This window comes from Miniopterus schreibersii, assembly GCF_964146895.1.
Source record: "Miniopterus schreibersii genome assembly, chromosome: 4".
Lineage (NCBI taxonomy): Eukaryota > Metazoa > Chordata > Mammalia > Chiroptera > Miniopteridae > Miniopterus > Miniopterus schreibersii.
In genome coordinates, this window is record NC_138105.1 from 78,619,422 (window position 1) to 78,645,363 (window position 25,942).

The following is a 25,942-nucleotide window of genomic DNA, read 5'->3' on the forward strand; positions in this document are numbered from 1 at the left end:
CGTGTTGTCTGTTTCAGAAAACCCCTCTTTCACTTTGGGAAGTGAGAATCTTGTAACATCTCAGAAGCATGCAGCTGAAGTGACTCCTAATCCTTCCACGCCAGAGAATTTTAAGTCACCTTTGGACTTTTCCACAGTAACTGTAGAGCAGTTGGGAATTACATCTGAAAGCTTTGTAAAGAACTCTTCAGGTAAGAGAAGTTGTTACTCTACTGCAGTGCTTTTAACGTTTAAAAATAGCTTTAATATAACTCAACTTTGTTCACCTATCCTGTGTATCTTATTACTTTACATATCTAAATTGATTGACTCTGAAAACTTGCTTGATCAGAGAAAGTTCTGTGAACATGCACAGTTCATCCAGCAGAGCGGGAGACCAGGGTCCCAGGCCACCCAGCGTGATGATGTTCCTAAGTCGGAGTTGTCCTTCATGCCCAAACTGGAAAAGACTGTGTGTGTGAATCACTTTTTGACCCAACACATGGGATACAGGAGTGTGTGTACTATAAATAGTAAGATGTTTTGTGGTCACATGGCAAAAATAAGAAATTTGAAGAGCAATTAAAAAAATATTACATTGAAGGATTGGAGTTTGCTTCTTTCAAAACCACAAACAGAAAATTGGCTCAAACTAATCTTCAAGGAGTAGAAATGAAATTCCACTGTGAAGTCTGACTTAGATGAAGGAGAAATATGGGAGAGGTATTAGATTTGAGAACAGCATTTAGAAATGGAAGGTAATGGGGGAGGTGAAAGTCAAATGGGGAGGCCACAGATCACTACATACCAGCATTAATAGCAGACTCTTTGGTTTCAGGGGACTCGGGGTCTTTTGAATTGGTATCCATCTAAAAAAGAGAGGAAAGGAAAAAGAAAAATAACCCCATTCCCCAGATTAATGTGATTCTAGTGCCCTTACCTGATGGAGGAAAGACTAAAGTGGCAGGCTAGTCCATGTTTTCTTCTCAAGAACATCACTTTTAGACCTGTAAAAATCTAGATTTATTTTGTGTGCTTAGGCATATGGCCAGAATTCAGGGTAGTGTGCCAAAAGTAGATAGGTATCTAAGAGAAACACCTTACCTTGAAGAATTGAGAATAGGAAAGTACCTGTGGCTAGGTGGAGATCTTTCCTTTCAGTCCATGGGGATTAAACTGGCAAATTCAGAAAAAAGTCTTATTCCAAAGCAAGTCATCACCCCCTCTGTGTGCAGAAAATAGGAAACAAAACTGAGAACTATTATAAATATGTTCATACGTTCATTCCACACAACTATATTTAATAAATACCTTTTGTATACCAGGTACTGTTCCAGGAACATGGAATAAATCAATGGACAAAACAAAGATTTCTATCCAACTGATCATGTATGAGCAATTTTGCCTGTAATTCTCTACTTAGATTTCTGTACCATGTGTCTGTCATGACTCTCAGATTGGTACATCACAGATCTTCAGGACGTGATTACTGATGATTGCCTTGTTTTGTTCCAATTTAAAAGAGAGTTTTCATTATAGGAAAGTCATCATCCTACCTTAAAAAATCCAGACGACGCTCTACAGTTGGTGTTCGGGGCTCTCCTGAAACAAACAATCTGATTCGGTTCATTGCTCAGCAACGGAATTTAAAGAATGCAGAGAACTGTCCTTTGACACAGAATTTCCCTTTTCTGGTATGATTTTTCTTTTAAGTTCTGACATGAATTCTAGGGAGAATGTTTTGCTGATTTACAAAGCTTTTGTAAAGTGTTTCTCCCTATTTTGGATATAGAGAGGTGGTATTTTCTCTGTCAGAGTGTGCAGTTAGTGTAAATGATGATGTTGAGCATGGATATACGGGGGGGGGAAGCAAAGATAGGTTTATAGTTCATATGGAAAATAATACAATAATTAATTAATAATGATATAAGAAGAAAACTGTTTCTCAACTGTAAATTACTTTTGCCCACCCCTGTATTAAGTTATATGATTTGAGATAGAAATGGCTTTCTATTTTATTTTGCAAATTCTTTTCTAGTTAATGTCTTTTTCTGTAGTGAAGTGAGGCAGTGTTTTCCAACCCTTTTCTTTTGATAGCTTATCTCTAAGTATGTATTTTTTTGTGACTGCTATGTGTTGGCATATAGGGCAAGAGTTCCCCCAGGACAAAATGTATTTGGGATAGCCTGTGGAAGGGAACAACTTATTTGTCTGCTGATAGGGAACTTTTTAGGTATTTTTGCATATTTTTAGTAGAATAATACAGGCCCCTGTAAGTCAAATAGTAGTACAAGTCTTGCTGTGAAAGACACAGTCCCCAGTTATCCTTCTTGAAGAACAGCTGCTTTTGACTCGTGTGGTATTGGCCTTCCTATTTTAAAATGTACTTCCATTGCCATTTATTTTTCAGTGTTAGACAGTGTGTATGCATGAGGCCATATAGTGCAGTGCAGTGGTTCTCAAAGGTTACCTGCATATCCCTGGGGATCCCTGAGTTCCATTCAAGATGTCAAAACTATTTTTTCCTGTTATCCCTAAGATGCTATTTGCCTTTTTCACTGTGTTGATGTTTATGTCTATGGTGTAAAAACAGTGCTGGGTAAAACTGATGTCACCAAGCCATCATTTTATTCATCACTGACGAGCATTCACAAGAAATGGTAATAATGCCAGTTTCACTTAACATACTTGATGAAGCAATACAAATTATACATTTTATTAATTCTCAACCCTTGAATATTACGGGCAGTGAAATGGGAAGTATGCATCAAGTACTTCCAAAGTACATACAGAAGTGTGAATGTTTTGAGAAAAACTGAGTGTGATTGTTTGAGCTGCGAGCTGAATTAACCATTTTTCACAGAACGTAATTTTTACTTGAAAGAATGACTGATAGGCATCATCAGAGCAGGAAATGTGGCTGACATTTTTTCAAAAATGAGTGTGCCAAATAAAGGAAAAAATGAGATATTTCTTACCAATAAAAATTTTTAAGTTTTCAAGACGAAATTAGAATTTCAGAAAAAAATTCACCACCATTAGCTTGATAACTTCCCGGTAGGTATAATTTTCTGATAGATCAATGAGGATATTAATGAAGGTGATGTTTTGATATTGCATAGCAAAAGGTGTCAACATTTGGAAATCTGCATAGGTGAAGAACCCGTATTTTTTAAATGACCAGTGCATGCAAAATATACCCTCAAATTGCAAGATAGACCCATGGAAATTTTTTTAAGATTTTTTATTGATTTTCAGAAAGAGAGGAAGGAACAGGGAGGGAGGTAAGGAGGGACACAGAGAGAGAGAGAGAGAGAGAGAGAGAGAGAGAGAGAGAGAGAGAGAGAGAAAGGGAAACAAACAAAACATGGACGTGAAAGTGAAATGTGGATTGGCTGCCTACTGCAAGCCCCCCACCAGGGATGGAGCCCGCAACCCAGACATCTGCCCTGGCGGGAAATCAAACCAGCAACCTCATGAAGCCCAACCAACTAAGTCACACTGGCCAGGTTGACCCAGGGATTTTAACATAAGAGAATATGAGAAGTTTATTGATAATGATTTTATATTTGACATTGCAACAAACCTTTAAGAAATCTTTGTTAAGTTTTGGGTTGCATTAAAGAAGAATATCCACAATTCTGGAAAGGCTATTAAAATACTCTTGATAGGTACAACCAACATGAACTGTGTTTTGGACTGCATTAAAGAAGAATATCCACAATTCTTGAAAGGCGATTAAAATACTCTTGACAGATACAACCAACATGAACTAAGTTTTTGGTGTTTTCAATCATTTTTAAGAGTGTAAAGACTTCTGAGAACTACTGTTAGAATAGATACGAATGTGTGCTGTGGAGCTACAGTGTGGGGTTTGGTTCTTGGCTTTATTATTGTGACTTTTAAATTTTCTGTGTCAGTTTCCTCATGTATAAAATTATTTTCTGTTGTTACTGTTATAATAGTAGGTTTTTATGAGGATGAATAAATTAATAGGTATGAAATACTTACAACTGTGCCTGGAATATGGTGTGCTTTAGATTTACTATCGTTATTTCTGTGAGAAATGAAGATTTTGCTTTCTCACATTTCCTAACCATAGCTGTCCCATTTCTTCCAATATAGTTAATTACAATTTTTTTGTTTAAATTAGGGTTTATCATGCATATTTAACCATGTAGACGTTTTTTACAGGCTGCTATGTAGTATGTTATGGTCATAGTCCTGTTTTGCATAATTTTTAATTTTTGTTTTTCCTGTAGGTTACTATTTACTTTGTTCTTTTTTTTTTTTTTAAATATATCTTTTGATTTCAGAGAGAGGAAGGGAGGGGGAGAGAGAGAAACATCAGTGATGAGAGAGTCGTCATTGATTGGCTGCTTCCTGCACGCCCCCGATTGGGGATTGAGCTGGCAACCCAGGCATGTGCTCTGACTGGGAATCGAACCACGATCTCCTGGATCCTAGGTCAATGCTCAACTGCTGAGCCATGCCCAGTTGGGCTGTTTAGTCTTTTAATTTATCCCCAATTAAATCCCCGTGACTTATAACTGGAAATTTGGACCTCTTAACTCTTCTTCACTTTTTTTGCCCTTCCCACAAACCCTTCCCTTCTGGCAACCATGAGTTTGATCTCAGCTTCCATGAGTCTGTTTCTGCTTTGTTTTGTTTGTTTGTTTGCTTTTTTTTTTAAATTCCACTTATAGGTGAAATAATACGGTATTTGTTCTTCTCTTAATTCATTTAACATAATACTCTCTAGGTCCATCCGTGCTGTTCCAAATGACAAGGTTTCATTCTTTTTTATGGCTGAATAACATTCCACTGTGCGTGCGTGCGTGCGTGCGTGTGTGTGTGTGTGTGTGTGTGTGTGTAGGTTGTTCACATATTTGGCTATTGTAACTAATACTTCAATGAACATAGGGGTGTGTATATCTTTCGAATTAGTGTTTTTGTTTTCTTTGATAAACGCAAAAGTGGAATTGTGGGTTTATATGGTAGCTCTGTTTCTATTAATTTTTTGAGGAAACTCCGTAGCGTTTCCAGAGTGGCTGTGCCAACTTGCCATTTCGCCAACAGTGCAAGATGGTTTTTCCCTTCTCTCTACATCCTCATCAACACTTGTTATTTGTTGTCTTTTTAATAATAGACAGGTGTGAGGTGATATCTCATTATGGTTTTGATTTGCATTTCCCTGATGATTAGTCATGCTGAATGCCTTTTTGTGTATCTGTTTATTTTCTTTGGAAAACTATCTATTGAGATCTTCCGCCCATTTTTTTGTTTGTTGTTTTGCAATTGAGTTGTATGAGTTTTTTATATATTTTTGATGTTAACCTCTTATCACATATAGATTTGCAAATATTTTCTCCCATTTGGTAGGTTGCCTTTTCATTTCACTGATGTGTATTTGCTTTGTGGAACCTTTTTTAGTTTGATGTAGTCCCACTTGTTTATTTTTTATGTTGTTGCCAAATCAAAAATGTCTGCCAAGACTGATGTCAAGGAGCTCACCGCCTATATTTTCTCTAGGAGTTTTATGGTTTCACGTTTTACATTCAAGCCTTTAATCCATTTTGAGTTAAGTTTTGTGTATGGTGGAAGATAGTGGTCCATTTTCATTCTTTTGCATGTGGCCGTTCATTTTTCCCAGCACCTTTTATTGAAGAAACTGTCCTTTCTCCTTTGTATGTTCTTTGCTTCATTGTCATAAATTGACCATATATCCCTGGGTTTACTTCTGGGTTCTCTGTTCTTGTTTTATTGATCTTTGTGTTTGTTTTTGTGCCAGTATCATACTGTTTTAATTACTATAGCTTTGTAATATAGTTTGAAGTTAGGGAGTATGATGCCTCCAGCTTTCTTCTCTCTTAAGATTACTTTGACTATTCAAGATCTTTTGTAGTTTCATACAAATTTTATGAATGTTCTATTTCTGTAGTGAATGCAATTGGAATCTTGATGGGGATCGTATTGAATCTATAGATTGCTTTGGGTACTACGGACATTTTAGCAGTATTAATTCTCTCAATCCATGGGCACAAAATATCTTTCCACTTATTTGTGTCTTCATCAATTTCTTAAAATTTTCAGTGTACAGGTCTTTCATGTCCTTGGTTAAATTTGTTCCTAGGTTTTTGTATGTTTTTTTGATGCAATTGTAAATGCAATTGTTTTTTAATTTCTCTTTCAGAAAGTTTGTTGTTATATAGAAATGCAACAGATTTTTGTTTAATATGCCATTTGCAAATAGGGACAGTTTTATTTCTTCCTTTCTAATTGCTTCAGCAAATGAAGCACAGAAAGAATGACCAGTGGCACAGGAAGAAAATCAGGTTAGTGGGGCAGTCCAGAAACCAAGTGAAGAGAGTGTTTCAAAGAGGGAGTGGTCAAATGCATCAAAAACTGAGGAAAAGGGAAAAAACCTGAGGAAAGGTTGGGTAAGATGCAAATTTAGATTTTATCTTTGTCTTGGACATTTGGGATGAACGATGACAAGAATATTTTCAATGGAGTGGTAAAAACAAAAGTCTAATTGGAATAGCTAGCAGTAGTGGAGAGGATAGGAGGGAAGAAGTGGAGACAGGGCAAACTATTCAAGTTTTGCTAGATGAATAGGCACAGAAAAGGGTCACCATGTAGGTCTAAGAAGAGTTAGAGATATCAAGGTTTGTTTGTGCTAACAGAAAATAATGCCAAAGGAAAGGAGCATAAGATAACTGCAGAAGAAAAACCAGATCACAACAACATACATGGTCATAATAATGTGAACATTTGAATACTGATGTAACCAATCTACTGGGAAGTTGTACAGGATCGAAGTACATATGTGTATGTATGATAATAGGTATGAGGAAAAAAGAGGGCTAGATTTGCATCATCCATAGTGGGAAGTCAATAGCTAATGCTTCAACACTGAAAGATTAAGAAGTAGCAATTAAGCAAGAAAAATATTGGCTGGTTCCAGCTCTTTCTTAGTTTTCCCCTCAAAAATACTTAATTGTCCCAGGGTTCTACTCTGCCCCCTTTTCTTTGGTTTCCTTATGCAGTCTAATTTATGGCTTTGAACGTCTATAGACACATGACTCTAAAATGTCCAGTGTTGACCCAGAGCTCCCTAGAGCTCCAGGCCTAGATACCCAGTTGCTGTTCAACTTCTCTACTTGGGTTTTATAAATAAGATTTCAAGCATTACATGGTCCCAACCAAATTACAGATTTCTATTCCTTATCAGATCCTCCCCTTCCCCATGTCACTATGTCTATCATTATCCAGTTACTTAGTCCCAGTTACCTGTCAATATTCCTTGGTTCCTTTTTTCTTCATCTTACATATCCAGCCCATCATTATTATATGTCAAAAATCTATCTGCAGTTCCTCATGTCCCCACAGCTCACTTCATGCCTGCCTAGATCACCAACTACTTTCCTAATTGCTAATTTCACTCTAACTTGTCCCTAATTCATTCACCATTTCACAGAGCAGTCAGGTCGTTCCCTCTGCTGCTTAAAATGGCTTCCTGTTATAACTTGACTGAAACCCAAACCCCTCTTGAAGCCTTTATCACATCACGCCTCTGATCGGAGCCTTGCCCACCACTAGCCTCATCTCCCTATCTCCTTTCGTCTCTGAGCACCCTTGGTCTTCTTTCTGCTACATCCTATTTCAGTCTGGGCCTTTGCTTTTGTTCTACCTTGTTCTTGTAGAATGTCTCCCTCCCCCAATATCTTCCCTTAACTACCACTTTCTCATTGTTTTGGTTTCAACTCAAATATTCCTTCAGATAGAGGACTGTTCTGATTCAAGCTAGGAAGCCCTTTTAGTTACTGAATCACCATTCCTTTTTATCTTCTCAATAGCACCACTTGTACTTAAAACTAAATGTGTTTTCAGAATTTTACTCTAGAACGTAACGTCCCCCCTTCACCCTCAGCCCCTGGAACAGTTTCCGGCATGTGGAAAAGGTTGTTCACTGACATAATTTATAAGACAAAAGCATCAAAAAAGAAGTCCATTTTGAATGTTTCATTTACTTTGTAAGTTATTCTCCATCAGAAAAAAGCAGTTTTGACTGAGGGAACCTAAAATTTGTTTTAAGCAGCATTTCAAAGTGCTCCAGATTCCTAGGATACTGAACCTACCCCTACCATGCTCAAATATGAGTACCAAAAAAGCATATTTGAGGTAAATTTAGGACTGTGGGATAACCCCTTTCTCTATATCTCATATAGATTAGAGTTGACCACCAGCTTTTCATGAATGCTGTTTATGTCATAAGGGTTTATGTCATCAGTCATTGGAATATTTAAATGTTCTGTTATTATGTAACAGAGTTTGCTTTCTGAATGTATTTAACTGGGAATAGAATCAAGTGTGTGAGCAGATTCACCATCAAACATGGCTTCAAGATTTTAACTGATTCTCCTCCATACAATATCTTAAAGGGAGTTATTTTTTTACTTTAACTTTTGCCTATTGGTATAATTTTGTTAATTGCCACAAGCTCCAAAGCAGTGGAAATATGTTGTTAGTCTAAAAAAGAGGGGGGACGACGGGGTGGAGATCCTGCATAGAGAACATAACCAGTAGTTTGTTTTATGGGTAAACAGAACTCTTAAATTGTACATTACTTGCATTTATCTGGGACTTCTGTCTCTGCTTGTATCAGTTTCATTTTGTGCATCTTTGGCTGAAACCCTGTTAGAGTTTGCAGAGAATTGTGCGTAGACCGTCTAACTATTTGGCTTTGTATTTTAAGTCAGTGGCTGGCTTTCAGCTCTAAGGAGGTAGGGTCCATGAAATGAAAAAAAGTTAGCTGGGGAAGCCATAGAAGAGGGTCAATTTGAGAGTGGGTATCTGAGCTACTTGGGAAAACCTGTGTGTTGTTCTGGCCTACTAGGGAGAGGGTGTGTATGAATGAAAATGAGTAATGGGACTAGTTTGGATTGAACCAGGTACCCTGAGACTTGCCTGTGGCAAAGGCATCATGCAGATGATTTTTGATGGATGTTTTAAGTAATTAGTTAGCCCTTAAATAATTGGTGATATGTTTTGTCTGGGTTCCTCTTTAAAGCATTTTCTGCCTACTCCAGACTTCTCTTACCTGATCCATAGACTCGTTAGTATCATTATTGACCAGCCCATAGCTACACATGTATACATACCACACAGCTATTCCTCTTTGTGCAGGTTTTGCTAAAAACTGGGGGAGGAGCAGAGGGAGAAACTAAGATGATGGCAGCACACTGAATATTCAGACTGAAAATGTGTGATTTAAGGGAGAAGATGCCCTGCTACACTAATTTATTACCTCTGGTCTTCCAAAAGCCTTTGTATTTAGTTTTAGATTTAATAATTTTTTGGCCTAAAATATAGAAACTATGTTTGATTTGATTTATAATACCCTATATGTCTCTGTATTTTAACAGGGCAGCCCTGTACTGTATCGAAATGTCAGTTCCTTAAGAGAGCGAATTTCTGCCTTCCAGTCAGCTTTTCAATCTGTAAAGGAAAAGGAAAAAATTACTGACCGTCCTGAATTCTCAGAGGCAGAGGGAGAGTTCGAGACAACAGGCTTGAGTGAGTAGAAAAAATTCAATCAGCTTGGACTTCTGTATGTATTCAGACAAGCCTCTGAGATATAAAAAAAGATTTAGTTCCACAGTGCAAAAGCGGTCTTTCTGAGCAGAGTTGTATTTTTAAATGGAGCCTAACATTTAAAATTTGGGACGTTTCACGCAAAAACCTGAATTTCTGGTTTTTCTTGAAAAAACCTGATGCCAAGCATTTCTGAGCCTCCATTTCCACATGGTCACAGTTAAGTTTTAGGTAAAACTGTCAGAGCTGATTAGCTCATTTCATCTTGAGGATAGTCCATGTGGCAAATTTGAGTGTACAAATCTTGATTTTTAGAGGATTATTATTAAGTTTGGCAAGCATTTATATGAATACCAAACACCCATCCCCGATTTTTTTTTTTCACTTTTGATTTTTCCAATCATTAAGCATTTCAAATACCAGAATTAGATGAATCAATCTCTGCCTGATCTGTAATCATCATAATCATACCTCTAGTGCTCTGCACCCTAAGTAAGGTTCCAGATGATTTTGTTTTGGCTTCTTGAACCATCCTTCAAGTAATTTCAACACCTCCTTGCGTGAGTGCACTCAAGACAAGTTTAATTCATCTATCTCTGTTAGTGCATGACCCACTTTCATCTACTCATTTGTATTTGTAGTTTGTAACTTATAAACTATAAATTTTTGTAATTTTTATCTGGATCTTAAAATGTTTTATTAACATGATTATTATATTTCTGCAAAGAATAAAATGTATTTTTTCATAGCTAAGAACTGGGGCACATTGTGGCTGTATTTTTCATAAAATCATACACAGAGCAGAATCAATATTAGAACATAACCACATCCTTTGAAATGTTCTAAAGAATAAGTTTCAATATAAATTTAAAAATAGAATGAGATACTTTATCACCAATGCAAATGTATTTTAGCATATCTTTCTACATTTTATAGTCTGAAAAAACTTAATTCTAAGTAAATTTGCATTATCTTTTTAGTAGTCATGTTCTCTTGCCTTTCCATTAGCATTTCTTTTTTGAATTAAAAATTGTACTAGATTTTCCTTTTCATTGCTAAAGTCTTTAGACTCGAGCATTAATTAAACTGTACTAAAATTATGGTGTACATAATTATAAAATGATATTGTAAAATAAAATACTCATGCCTGTTACTTTGTTTTTATTTTGTTTTGTATATATAGCCAAGAAGGAAAGCCTTGGTGAATGTCAGCAGTCTGCGTTTCCTGCACAGTTATCCAAACGTCGGAGAATATCTTCTCAGAGCAACTCTGATGAAAATATAACTAATGCAATTGACCTCCAGATGTTCAATGTTGCTGCTCCTTCCAGTACAGACAGAACATGCGCTGTTGAAACTTCTCTTGTAGATCTTTCTGAGGTAGTTCACATATTGGAAACAAGAAAATGAAGCTTTGATTTCCTGGCAAGGCAGTTTTAAGACTGTTGTGATCCTTTTTTTCAATTAGAGTACCTAGTACTGCTTGCTATATTGTAGCTGCGTTTCAGATTATGTACGGGTGTATATTTCGTACTTAATAATTTGTGTTGTTAGTTGGCTTATTAGTTGTTAGAGACAGGTTTTTTTAAAAGCCTTTTGAAAAAGTCTTTATAAAAAGATTAAGCAGTGTGGTCTAATGCTTGTGAGGCATTGTTGAAGATGTTGATGGTACAACAGAATCACAGTCCCGTCCTTAAGCAGCTTTTTGTCTGCCAAAGGAGGCTGGCATTTGAGTGTATTACTTACACATCAATCACTGGTACTCCTCAGGTCTGTGGGTCTTGGCACTTCTGCCTTGCTGCTTCTGTTTTGCAAGGAATGATTTTATTTTATTTATTTATTTTTTAATTGAATTTATTGGGGTGATATTGGTGTTGCTAGAAAGGGGATCTGGTCCTGAGCTGGTCTGCTTAGGACAGGGTAGTGTGTGGATTTTTTTTTTAATCCTCACCCAAGGATTTTTTTCCCATTGCTTTTCAGAGAGAGTGGAAGGGAGAGAGAGAAAAACATCGATGTGAGAGAGACACATTGATTGGTTGCCTCCCACACATGCCCTGACCACGGCCGGGGATCGAGTCTGCAACTGAGGTATTGTGCCCTTGGCCAGAATCGAACTCGTAATCCTTCATTCCACAGGCCGACGCTCTAACCAGTGAGCCAGACCAGCTAGGGCAGTGTGTGGGTTCTTGACTTCATGCAGGAAAGATTTTACAATACAAGTCCAGGTGATTTTTAAAGGGTGTTTACTAAAGCTGGCAACAGAAAAACAAGGAAGAGCCTAGGACAGAAGAAGCAGCAGGAGAAGGGACTAGGTGGGGAAATGAGCCTAGGCTGAGCTGCTTTGGCTCATTAAGAAGTCAGAGAAAAGAGGACCTTGATCACAGGGTCAGGGGTTTAGCCCCGAACACTACCCATTGCTCCCTGGTTGCAGGTCTCTTGGAGACCCTTAGAGTTTAGCAGTACGTACCTGTGGGGGAAGAAGGAAGGGAGAGGGAAAGGTGTGGGGTGTGCTCCTGGGAGGGACAGCACACACTCTAAATAATTGCTATTTAGCAATTGCTCCTTTGCTCTGCTTACTTGCCTCAAAGAACTATAGGGATTTTTGTTGCTGGTTACTTAAGCCTGTTAAGATTATCAAAAAAGTAACCTGAATTGAATAATACTATCGAATGTCCTTGACCTTCACACAGATGTAAACAGGGAGCTAGTTCTCTCCTGAGTGACTTCCTGTTTCATACTGTTAGTTTTGGTTTGATACAACAGGTTCCCATTTCTTCAGTGAGAAGAGACACCTAACGCTATTAGAATTGAAACCTTTTTTCTGTCCTAGTGATTTTATTTAGACTGGTATAAATGTTTGATAGCCAATTAAAGATTCTTCAGGATCCAGTAGGTTTCATTTGTATCTCAGAATCACTTATAATCTCTACTCCCTCCACCTTATTCTAATATGAAATCATTGTCTGACAAAATGGATAATAATTGTTTCTTATCAAAACTTTGATTGATTGTACACACGCTGTGATTGAGAAATGGCTTCTACATCAATATGAGTGTGTTTTGTATCCTAACCGTTAATGCTTTTCTTATCCTAGCTGTTGATACTTTTGTTGTATCAATACAACAAAACATTAGTAATTATAAAACATTTAGTAATTATAAAACATTTTAATTAGTAATTATAAAACATTTTCTGTTGTTTGGAGAATTTCCTCTTTAATGAATATAGTTAGCATAGTTTCTAGACTTCAAACAACAAGGCAACAAAAATGTGTCCTGTAAAGTTTTCCTAGGAAACTAAATATTGTTTGGTAGGATATTTAGGATGCATTTAGAATGAATATTCTGCTTTTAGTTAGATTTTCCTATACTTTTGTGACTAAATAATGAAGGTGATAAAATCGATAGATAAAATTGCCTATTGATTAATTTAACATTAGATTTCTAGGTACTGCTTATTCAAACATTATGAAGATAACAGTAATTCTGTATTTAATAAGATTTGGTACTTTTTCATTTTAAACTTTTTCCCCCAAGAAATTTTCTGGACCTGGTTTGACACAGTCTGAATGTTTAGTTGAAGAATCTATTCCATTTTCTGAGTGCACAAGGGCTTCAGCTGGTAAGTGCTTAATTTTTCCTTAGTATACATGCCAGTTCACCCATTGAAACATCTGATCAGTACACATTTATAGTTGGTTTACCTACATGCTAAAACAGTGCCCTACATTTTAAGAGCTCTTAGTCTAGTAGAAATGTTTCAGAATTCTTTTTATTTGAGAGAGGACCTTGTCGTCTTTGAATTAGTGAAATATTTCCAAGCTGATAAAATGTATTATAAAGACTAGGATCTCTAAACATAGTAACAGGTATATTTTGTTAGAGAAAACACTATATGATTTTTTTGTTTTGTTTTGTTTTAAGGTTCTGGGAAAAGGGACCAGGATTCAAAATTTATTTAGCCTTTTCCAAAATCATTGTGCTTGTATTGAATGAAAGTCACCAGTAAAATATTAGGTTTACTTTCAACCTACCTGTGTCTCTCTTTAAAGTAAAACTCTTGCATTGTTGTTTGGTGTGTTTTTTTTAATCCATTTGAGATTCTCTTCCTTTTAATTGGAATATTTGGCACATTAACCTCAGGTCATTAGTGATATGACTTGATTTAAATCTACCATTTTATCATACGTTTTCTGTTCTCTTCATCTTTTTTTCCTTTGTTTCCCTCTTCATGTCTTTTTTAGGTTTATTTGAATTTTTTTTGTTTTTAAGAAATCTACTTTCTTGCTGCCTTTTAAACTATACTTTATTGCATCATTTTTTAAAACTTGACTTTAGAGATTGCAACATGCATCCTTTCACAGCCTCCTTGGAGTTAATATACGATTTAATGTAAAATGTAGAAACTTTGCAAACTGTATAGATCTAGTTTTTCTCTACCAACTCATGTCTTTTATGGTCCTTTACACTATTGATATCTTCTATATTACATTTATACTCATTTTAAACCCCATAAGATATTTTTTCCTTCTAGCAATCATGTATTTGGGGGATATAGCCTTTTATAGCCATCTAGACACAATTTCTGATACTCTTCATTCCTTCCAGTATTATTTCCCTTCAACATGAAAAGCCTTTAGCCTTTTTTATAGCATACATCTGCTCTGACTTCTTGATTTTAATCATACAGTAGACGGATGAGACACAGAGCTGGGTTATGAGCTTGTTACCTACGTGAAATAAGATGCCTTTGTCTTCAGCATTTTGTACCAATATTTTTGCTGCACTCTCATAGGACTTTGTCTTAGGAGTGACATATTCTTTGACAGTAGTTATAGAATGTATGAAGTATGGTCATTAAAAACTATCATCATACCAGACACCTCCCTATACAGCAGGAGCCCAACATACTCCACTTTAGCAACTCACTAGGCCCTAAACAGAAATACTATATAAGATAGAGAAAGAAGTCTACCACAGATGTGGGGCCTTGATTAAAAGAGCCTACTTCTGATTTCAGTGTTTTAAACTGGTTATTTGGTGGCATCCCAGAGGTTATTATGTTTCAGACATACAGCTTTAGGAAGACTGAAAAGATCTTGTAAAGTGGGATAAAATGTGCTTTGTTCAGGGAGAGCTTGGAGAGGAGAGAGCCCACATGATATCACCATTATCTCCCTTGTCCTCTCCACTTTGCCCTTTTTACCTATTGAGCCAGAAATCCAACTCTCCTCCTCTGTTCCTCTCCTAGATATATATCTGTGCTTAATATTTTGCATGTTGATATCCTCACCAAATTTATCAAATCATGTGGGCCTTTAGCACTTCTTGTTAGTTTCCTTGCCTTTTTTCTTTTTTTTTTTTTAATTCAGTTTGTATTTATAAGATAAATCAGGTAGGTCCCCCTACTCATTTCCATCAGATAATGCCTAGATTATTTCCTGAAGTTAGAGTCATCTGGAAAAACAAGATTGTCAAGTTAAATCACAAGTCATTTTCCATAAAAAGATTTTCACCAGCAGTCTACCAGTTGGATTTGCACAAAGCACCCTGGAGTTAGAAAAGAAAAAAAAGACCTGGCTCAGTTGGTTAGAGTGTTAGCCAAGGTGTGAGTTCGATACCCAGTCAGGACACATATAAGAAACATGCAATGAATGCATAAATAAGTTGTACAACAAATCAGTGCCTGGTTCTCTGTCTCTCTCTCTCTGTCTAAAAAAAACCAATAAGTAAAAATTTAAAAAGAGTGGGGTTTTTTGGCTCCACAGTCAACTCCTTGACCAAGAATGCCTCGATCTTTTGTGTGGATAGGTGAAGTACCCCTGTGTGCATTTTAATTTGGTAGCCACTCAGATTATCTTCTGACCTAACTCCATTCAATCAAATGCCAGAATCCAAGTGAAAGAGAGGTTATTATAAAGAACAAGGCAAACCGAAGCTGCATCACTGCTTTGTGTAGACAAGAGGCATTTCCACATTGTGACCTTAGTGCAGCAGCAAGTTGTAACAAAGGGAAAATGAAGGGTGACAAGACAGATGCACCTTAAAATACTTTGGGGGTGAAACCATTCACTTGGTTGCAGCATTGGTCAGGTGATGTCAGCTTCTAATACACCTGAAGACGTCAGTCAGGGTCACATATGTTGGCAACATATGAGCCAGGAAGCCATGTAAAGGGTAGGAAGAACAGTGAAGTTGTGAGACTTCTCAGGATTTATCCAATTGAGCAAATTGGGAATATATGAACAAGTGTCAGTTCCAGCAGTCTAGCTATGGAGTGGAAGAGCTGGTTAGCTCATAAATTCCTGTCTGTTTGATGTTCGTAATCTATTTTTACCCTCAGACTGCTGGCTTAGGTGAGACCCGTTACAACCATGTGGTGTTTTAGCACTTTCATTTGAAGTGTTCAGAGCCAGTAATTTACTTAGTCCTAAATAATATCTTTTGCATGTAGAATTGTTTATTTAGAAACTAGTTTCTATTTTATTTTTTTTGCATAACATATCAGCGATGCTCACCAGTCCATGGGTGAAGCAATATTTGAAGTAATGGTCTATATGCAGTATCCACAGATAGAAGGATAGATTTTTTTTAAATGTGGCACATCAGTATCCTCCTACTGAGGCATTTCACTTCTGGATATTATCCACATAAGAAGCATCCAAACCATTCAAGTTTAGGAATCTCTCGTCAATCACATTGCTGTGTTATCTCTACAGAAGAGATGCAGTCTTTCTGCTGCAGCCTCTAGCACAGTGCCTTCATGGAGCAGTAATTCTGTAGTTACCAGTCTTCCTCATGCTTCTGTGATAGTGATGTCTTCCATTTCTTTTCTCTCTCATGACTGATTGTTCTTTTTCAGTTTATTTCCATTTTCTTTACTTCATAAAAATTGGGTTTTAGATGACCAGGTTATTATAAAAGGATGTAACTCAGGAGCAGCTAGATGGAAGAGGTGTGTACAAAGAAGGGGCTCAGAGCTTCATGCCCTCTCCAAGTGCTCCACTCTTTCTGAATGTCCACCTGTTCACCCACCCAGAAGCTGCTCCTCCCATTCTTGCTTGGTCCAGCTCCAAACAGGCCTCTGTAACAGCCTCCTCACTGCCATCCCAGGTGTCATTCTCAATACATTCCTCCTCTTGAGGCCTCACAAGCATTACAGGCAGAGCTGGTCGTGTCCTTTGAGAGGCGGTTCCTTCACTGGGCATCAGGACATCATCATCTCGTGTTTTCCCCTATTTCACGGACCATTTCTTTGTGTATTTTCCTTGTTCCTCCTCTTCCATTCTGACCTTTAAAACATTTGAATGCCCTGGGTTCAGTGCTTGGATTTTTTTTCTTTCTAAACTCACTCCCTAAGTGATTGCAGGCATTTTCACGACATTAAATACTGCCTATGTGCTCTTGACTTCAAATTCTAACTATCTCCCCTTGGCCTCTTCCCAGAACTCTAAACTTAAGTGCCCAGCTGCCTTTCCTGATCTCCACATGGGTGTCTAATAAACATCAGACTTAATGTACTCAAATGGGTCTTGATTATTTTTCTTCCCCCAGCCTGCTCATCTCTATTTTCTTCATCTCAGTAAATGATACTACCATTCACCCAATTGCTTGTGCCAAAAACCTTGCAGTTGTCTTGACACTTCCCTTTTTCAAGTTCAACTTCCAGCCCCACTGGCAAATGCTGTTTGGCCTTCAACATATTTCAGATGTCTAACCACTTCTCACCTCCTAACTACTGTCAGTGTGTATCCGGCTACATCTTCTCTTGCCTGGAAATCTTAAGTGATTTCCCTGTTTCTACCGTCACTCTGCCCTTTTCTTAGTCTTGTTCACTGTGGCCAGGGTGCTACTTTAAAATGCAAGCCACACTATGTCATTCCCATTTCTTAAAACCTTTCACTGGCTTCCCAGCCTACTTAGAATAGTAACTAGTGTACTTTCTGTTAGACCTCACCTGACCTAGTCCTTATAAGCTCTTCTGGTTCATTCTGTTGCAGTCACACTGGCCTTGCCCCTCCCTCTAATACGCCAGATATTCCTATCTCAGGTCTTTGCACTTGGCTTTGTGCGTGTGATGCTTCTCCCTAGATGTGTGCACGGCTCACTTGCACTTTATTTAGATGCCTGCCCAGGAAGTTTCCCTTCATACTCCAAAACAGCAACACCCTCCTCCCATCTAATTGTACCTTATCCCCATATCTCAACATTATTTTCCTTAATGGCATGTATTACTACTTGTTATATATACTCTTCAACTTCTTACTTGGAGGTAACTATAGGTTCACATGCAGTTGTAAGAAATAATCTAAAGACGTACAGTGTACCCTAGCTCCCCTCAGCAGCTTGACCCTGATACAATTCACTGACTTTCACATTTCACCAGTTTACATGACTTCTTTGTGTGTATATTCAACTCCATGTGGACTCGTGACCACACTACAGTCAACAAAGAGAACAGTTTAACCACAGGGATCCCTCATGCTACACTTCAGAAGCACAGATACCTGCCTCCTTCCACCCCTCCATTATTGTATTTTGTCCTTTGAAGGTATGGGGGCTTTGTATGTTTGTTCATCATTGTCTCTAGAGTGCCTGTCATATAAGAAATGAGTAATATGTATTTGTTAAATGTCAGTCATAAGGCAGTGCTCTCTCATGAGAAAGAATTTGTGGCAGGAGCCTTGCTTTATTTGAGGACACAGTGCGTTAGTTTCTTTAATTTTATAATCTTTCTCAGCATTCTGTCCTCTCCCCCCCACCACCTTTACATGCTGGAATGCCTCTGGCTGCAGCAGTAAGATTGTTTATTATTCATGGTTCAGCTCAGGTTAGTTTTATGGTGCAAGTAGAGGTGTCATGAGTAGAGGCATTAACAGTTAATAACTGGTTCATGGATACTTACTTAGATTTCCATGGGAGCCAAAACTCCTTATTGCCTTTACCCTCAGTAGTTAGTTGGAATTAAAAGCTGTGACCACGGCCACTTCTCTGTCTTCTTTTTCTGTTTCCAAATGAAATCTCATATTATTCCCTAAGCAGGATATACTGGGGTTGAATTTCTTCAGAGCCTGTTACTCCTTTTGAAAATTGCATATTTTTGGTGTAGAACAAACTGATGGAGATGTCTTCCACCTCTCATGTTTACATGTTTACTTTGAAGGAATCAAAGTTGCTGACCGAGTGGGGGGCAAAGGATCAGGTGATGCTGTTTCACTTGACAAATTTGCAGAAGTGAGCACAGGCACAGCTCCCGAAGTCAGGGCACTGGTCACTCCACTGTGCAAGAGGGATATTCCACCCTCTGGGACCTCTGTACTTCGTTCTGTGCTGAAGAAACCCTCTGCGAAGCTGTGTCTAGAAAGCCTGCAGGTGAGTGTAGAGCTACATTTCCTAAAGCAAATTGAATGAAAATTCATTTAGTCAGAGCAATACCTCTGAAATGTTAAATGTCATACTGGCTTAAAAGGAAATGTCTCAGCCTGGTTTTCCCCCTCCTTTTATCACTTACGGCACTGTGCAGTTAGTTTGGTTTTTTGTTCTCTTTTAAAAGAACTCAGTGTGGAATATAGCATGTAAGAATTTAATGCTATTTCATAAGAGTTTCAAACTATTTGGTCTTAGAGATACCTCTTTTACAAGCATGCACCTTTCTCAGCTCAGTTGGTGTGAGAAAAGGATAGGTTAAGGGAACTAGCTGGCATTTATTGAGTACTTTCTAGACTGCTTCTTGTACGTGCAGCCTAAGTCCTCTAAGAAAGGTATTAGCCCCATTTTACATAAACTTAGGCTTGAGGTTAAATGAGCCCAGACAAATCTGATGCTAGAATCCATGAGGGACTGTCAGTGCTGTGAGAGATTGAGAGGATAGGCTCTGTAGTAAAGTGCCTGGCTTCAAATCTGGACTCAGAGGTTTAAGAGCTGGGCAAAATACTTAACCTTTTTGTACCCTAGGTTTGTTTGTTTTTTAATCTGTAAAAAGGATAATATTCGTAACTACCTTACAGGGTAATCTGAGCATTAAGTGGGATAACAGTGTGAAGTTATCACCAGTGCCTGGCAAATGAGAGGTACAATTTTTTTTTCAATCTGTAGGCATTTTAACATACAACTATGCCTACAAATCTGTTTTTAAAGCTAAAATGAACTAGACTGCCTTCTATCTACATGGCTAGATGTTCAGTTATTATTTTAAATGTTTTAATAGTTTTCCTGGTTAAGAGCTGATTTGGGTCTCTCTGCAGCACTGCTCATTCATGTCTTCTGTTTGTTTTATCTCCTCAAAGAGATTTGGTATCGTAATGATTTGTATAACTTTTGCATAGCAAACATCAAGCTGCCCAAAATTTGGAGATGTCTGCAGCTGAAGTTTTTTGCTAACTTTTATAGTTGTTTTCATTAAAAATAAGTCTAAAAGTTAACATGAACTTCATTTTATAAGTTCACTTGATTCACAAATATTGATTTGGGCATTTTCCTGTTTAGGAAAATGACACTGACTCAGGAGGTAGTTGGTCAAGGAGGTTTGTTCGGGGCAGGACTGTTTCTTAGAGATGGTGCTGCTCTTGGAATGGGTGTACTGGAGAGGAAGACCAGCAGTAGAGAACAAGGGCTGGCCTGGGTAGGGTGAGACTGGACAGGCAGGTGGTGACTGGGAGGCGATGCTCATTCAGCACCCAGCCCTGGCTCCTGCTCTGCTCCAGTGTTTAGGCTGCTCCATCTTGTTCTTCAGAGGCCACACTGTGCTGTCTTCACCAACTCGCCTACTCTACAGTCTTCCTTTGGGAAAGCACAGAGGGACAAATACTGTCCTCTTTCCTTATTTCTAACTCAAGAATGTACTAATGTAGACAGGAGATTTATACACTTATAGTACATGGTGTGGTTCCTGTGTTTAAAAGACAGAATGCCCTATTACTTGCCTATTCGTTCATTTTTTGTTTTTGTGCAGTTCTTATACCTCAGGCCATTTATATAGTCTGCCTTATCTGCCACCATCTGTAGCACACTGTCAGTCTAGCCACACACAGTTTTCTTAATTTCGCTTGCCAAATCAAAAATGAGGGAATGAATTTAGCCCACATTATGAATTTATCTTCTTTGATTTTGACCTAAAATACTACTGTTTATTAAAGTTATTTCTAAGGAACCTAGTTTTTCTTTGTGGCTAATATTGTGATGGTTTAGCGAGAATAATTATTGAAGTAAAGGTCATCTGCAATACTATAGTCTCTACCCTTGGCTGCAAAAAATTCAGTTGTCATTTTTAGTGATTGTGTATATGTGTTTATATATGTAAAATTCACTGATGTTCACTTTGTTTAGGAACACTGTGATAACCTCTGTGATAATGGGAGTCATCCAAGCTTAATCTCAGCTCTTGCAAACTGTTGCAAAGAACAAAAAGCAGGTAAGAAATTCATGTTTATTTTGAAGACTAAGGATATCATTGTCTTGTTATAAAAAATCTAATAGAGGATATGGTATTTTCAATGACCTGCTAAAGCCTTGACGCTTCTGAAATTATATGGGAATGATGGGAGAGATGGAATCTCTTTGGAGGGTCTCAGAATTGATCTGTCCATTTAATCTATCCATTTTTGCTTGATGGTGAAACTTGATATTCCAATATTGTAAACTTCTAAGATACTCATGCAAAATTTACTTTAAAATCTGTTACCGTATTTTAATTAGAAGTACTACTTTTTCATTTTGAATTTTTTCTCTACAAATTTTTATACAAATAATAACAGAATCTAATCTTGTTAAAAGATTCTAGAATATGCTTTTTAGATAAGAAATTGATCTTAATTTTTTAAATATATTTTTATTTATTATCTATAGAAGGTCAAGAAAATTATAAGGTACCAGCCTTTGTAAATATGAGGAAGAGGAAGAGAGTTACTTTTGGAGAGGACCTAAGCCCTGAAGTATTCGATGAATCTTTGCCAGCAAATACTCCATTGCGCAAAGGACAAACACCTGTTCGTAAAAAGGATTTAAGTACTGTCACTCCTTTGCTACTTGAGCAGTCACCAGTTCCCGAGCAGTTGCCTCAACCAAATTTTGATGACAAGGGAGAAAATCTTGTAAGTGTGAAAAATGTGGAATGGAACAAAGTTGTTTGTATTTTAATCAGACCTCACCTATTTAGCATGAGCAGTAATTATGCTTTGAAATCATGAAATAGACCAAGTGATGTGTCATGGTATAAATCAATATATTTTTTTAGGTAGGTTATCAGTTTTCTCCTATTAAAGACAATACTTTGGTGATTCATTTTACATAGCATATTTAATGGAACCAAAGTGCTATGGATCGTATGATGTTTTATGTATCACTAAGAAAAATGCTGAAAGTTAAACTATGACACCATGAACTAGAAGATGTACAGTGGCCCCCCCATCCATGGTTTCACTTACCCATGGACAACTGCAGTCTGAAAATATTAAAAGGAAAAATCCAGAAGTAATTCATAAGTTTTAAATTGCATGCCATTATGAGTACCTCATGTCATCTCATCACGTAGGCATTTTGGCATCTTACATCATCACAAGAAGAGGGAGGGTGAGTACAATAAGATATTTTGAGAGAGACTGTGTTTTATATAACTTCTATTACAGTGTATTATTTTATTATTAGTTATTGTTAATTTCTCACTGTGCCTAGTTTATAAATTAAACTTTAACACAGTATATGTAGAGTTTGGTATTACCTGTGGTTTTAGGCATCCAGTGGGGGTCTTTGAACCTACCCCCCTCTGGACAAGGGGGACTACTGTAATCAGATTTCAGAGGTGTTAAAATATGAAAGAACAACAGACTAAGAATTGATATACTGTAAAGATAATGTTTTTCCCCTAAGGTGAATTTTTACAGGTAGAATTACTAAAGAAGATGAATAGGAACTTTTTGATGAATATTGCTAAATTTTCATCCAAAATGTATGTACAAATTTGGAATCCCTGTAATATAAAATGGTTTTATTTTACCATACCTTTGTAAGTCCTAAGTATTAACCATAGTTATTTAAAACAGCCTAATAGGAGAAAAAGATGACTTGAAATTTTTTAGTTTATTAGTGAGATTTGAACATTTTTCACGTTTATAGGCCGTTTGAATTTCTTCTCCTGAGAACTGCCTATTAATCTTCCTTACTTTTGTTTATTTAGTTTTTTAAATTTAAGTTCTTTAAACATTTATTTTTTATTTATTTAATTATTTATTTATTTTTTTTAAAGAGGGAGGAAGAGAGAGAGAGAGAGACAGAGACATCAATGTGAGAGAGATACGTCAATCGGTTGCTTCCTGTTCGCTCCCGACCAGGAATCAAACCTGCATTCTAGCTCTGTGCCCTGACCAGTAATCGAACCTGCAGCGTTCTGCTGCCTGGGGCGGTGCCCCAATCAACAGAGCCACACCAGCCAGGGCTCCTTTCCTATTTTTATATTGGGACCATCATTCATTCTCTCTCTTGCTATTACACTTTGATATATTTTGCTTTCGGCTAGGATGGAGTAAGAGGGACCTAATTTTACTCCCATGAGAAACAACTAAAAAACTAGAGAAAATACACAGAACAGTGGTTCTCAGATATTTAACGTCAGGCAGCTCAGGATGGTAATTTCTGATGGGGGTAACAAATGAGGTGAGCTTATGAGAGGCCCAACTACTGCCTGGGCTGAATTTCTAGGCTGCAGCACAGGGGGGGTTACCTCAGTGGAGTCTGGCTGTCTCATGAGTTGAGAAGATGGAGTTGGGGTTTGGGAAAGCAAAAGCCAGAGTTCACAGGACAGTACCAGAGAGGAGGTGGCTGCATAGAGAGCTCTGGAGATCTGCAGAGGGTCCCATTTTATTCCTCTGCTTAGTGCTGGTCAGCACATGCTTGGGAGTAAACTGCCGGAGGCCAGGGAAGAACTGCCCAAATGGAGCAGAGGGAACAGTGCCTAGAGCTCACACACGGGCAGGATCAGTGTTCCCGCCAACCTGGGTAGAAGTGCCTTGTCATTCAAGAGGGCATCGGCTATTCAGGAGAGTGGTGCTTATTAGTGGAGCAGTTACACTAAAAGTCTGGCAACACTTAAAAGCTAGCCAAGAAGGGATCAGACCGGTATCCAGCTACCCAACTGCATCGAAGAGCAAAGCTCAAGGAGAGCACAACAAAACTATAGCACCGAGCAATGTTAAACTCAGAGTCTGACAGTCCAGTAAAAGGCTGTAGGTGTGCAGCAAAGGATGCCCGTGTGAGATTAGTGAACCTGAAGATGTTGCAATGGAAGTTATTCTCAATGAAACAAGAAAAAAAAACGAAACAAGAAGGAGCAAACAGTCACGAGCTGGGACAACGTCAGCTGGCATAATATGCATGTAATTAGAGACCCCCAAAGAGGATCAACCAGAAGGAACAGAAATAATATGTGAAAAATAATAACTGAAAAAGTTCCCAATGTGATAAAATTATAAACATGACATAAAGAAGAACAAATAGAAGACATTGAAACATCTAATGGTGTACTCCGAGGAGGGGAGAAAGAAAATCCTATCACCTAGAATTCTATATACAGTGAAACTTACCTTTCATCAAAACAAAGGTGAATTAGCCCAGCCAGTGTGGCTTAGAGGTTGGAGTATTGTCCCAGCACCAAAGGGTTGTGGGTTTGATTCCCAGTCAGGGCACATACCCAGGTTGTGGATTCAAATGCCCATCAGGGCACAAGCATGAGGCAATCGATCGATGTTTCTCTCCTTCCTTCCTCTCTCTCTGTCTAGAATCAATGAAAACATATCCTTGAGTGAGGATTAAAAAAAAAAAAGCGGGTGAATTAAAGGCTTTCTCAGATGTGAAAACTGGAAGAATTTATAGCAGGTTAGCATTGCAAGAAATGTTAAAGGAAGTCACTTAGTCAAAAGGAAAATGGTTCCAGATGGAAATCTGCATTTAACAAAGGAATGAAGAGCACTGAAAATGCTAAATATGTGGGCAAGTATAGCAGACCTTTTCCTCTCCTTAATCTCTATAAAAGATAATCACTCAAAGTAAGAGTAACAACAATCTGTTGTTTGGTTTGTAACCTATGTAAATAAAATATACAATAAAAATAATATGGCATAAAGGTTGGGAGGCATTCTTAGGCTATACACAAAGTGGTATAAGTTAAAGATGCATACTATCAATCATAAACCACTTTAAAAGGACAGCACAAATGTGTGGAATGCAGCTAAAGCAATGCTTAGAGGGAAATTTTTAAAAATTAAAGCCTGTATTTCAAAATAAGAGATGTCTCAAATTGATCCCAACTTCTACTTTAAGAAATTAGAAAAAGAAAAAGCAAAGTAAGGAGAAGAAGGGAAGTGATAAAGATAAATGCAGAAATCCGTGGAATAGAAAACAAAAACAATAGAGAAAAATTATTGAAATCAAAAGATTGTGCTTAAAATAATAATGTTGGTAAGCTACTAATTAGACTATTCAGGGAAAGGGAGACGACTCAAGTTACCAGTATAAGGAGTGTGAGAGGTGATATAATATATGCTCACATTAAAAGTATGATAAGGGATATTATGAACAACTTTATGCCAATAAATTCAACAATTTAGATAAACCATACACATTTCTTAAAAGACACTATGTCAACTAAAGAAATTTAAGTTATAATTAAACCTCGGAAAGAAAGCTGTATGTCCAGATGATTTTACTAATGAATTTACCAAACATAGAAGGAAAATATAGTACTAATCCTAAATACACTCATCCAAACAAATTAAGGAAATGGAAATACTTCCCAATTCATTAGTGTCATCATTACGAGATGCCATGATCAGACAAACAGACATAAGGAAACTACAGCCCAGTATCTTCATGAACATAAGAATATATAGAAAGAAGCCATCATGACCAAATGAGATGTAATATTTTAAAATCAATCTGTATAATTCACCATTTTAACACACTAAGACTGAAAAACCTTATGTTCATCTCAGTAAATATAGAAAAAAATTTGACAATGTTTTCAGGATTCATTTTTGATAAGAACTCTGAGCAAACTAGTGAAAAAAGAATCTTCAACCTGACAAATTTTATCTAAAAAATCAGTTACCATCATAATGGCAATTACTTGGGAAATAAGAGATTTAACAGCTATGTTGGTATTGCCATTTTACCCTGAAGTTCCCCTGAATAATGTTGTAATGGTAGGTTGTGTTTATTAATGGGTTCTTATTTACTTTTATAGGAGTTAGGACATGGGATTTTAAATAAACTAAAAAGTAACTTACTAGTGGATCATTATGGCCAGTTTCACTTACAGGGGTTTTGTGTTGTTTTTTGGTGGATTGTAGTTAGTAAACAGTTTCATTCAAGATAATTG

General features: G+C 37.3%; 1 protein-coding gene across 3 annotated transcripts in view; it reads left to right on the forward strand.

Moving 5' to 3' along the window:
• CDCA2 (cell division cycle associated 2) overlaps nt 1-25,942 on the forward strand; it is a 45,204-nt gene that overhangs the window by 1,697 nt on the left and 17,565 nt on the right. For all 3 annotated transcript variants that reach the window (XM_081135980.1, XM_081135979.1, XM_081135978.1), the window contains exons 3-10: nt 18-191; nt 1,519-1,673; nt 9,408-9,558; nt 10,760-10,956; nt 13,114-13,198; nt 18,740-18,948; nt 20,902-20,986; nt 21,421-21,665. In XM_081135980.1, coding sequence (XP_080992106.1) covers nt 18-191; nt 1,519-1,673; nt 9,408-9,558; nt 10,760-10,956; nt 13,114-13,198; nt 18,740-18,948; nt 20,902-20,986; nt 21,421-21,665 — 1,301 coding nt within the window. The remainder of the gene's footprint in view (nt 1-17; nt 192-1,518; nt 1,674-9,407; nt 9,559-10,759; nt 10,957-13,113; nt 13,199-18,739; nt 18,949-20,901; nt 20,987-21,420; nt 21,666-25,942) is intronic.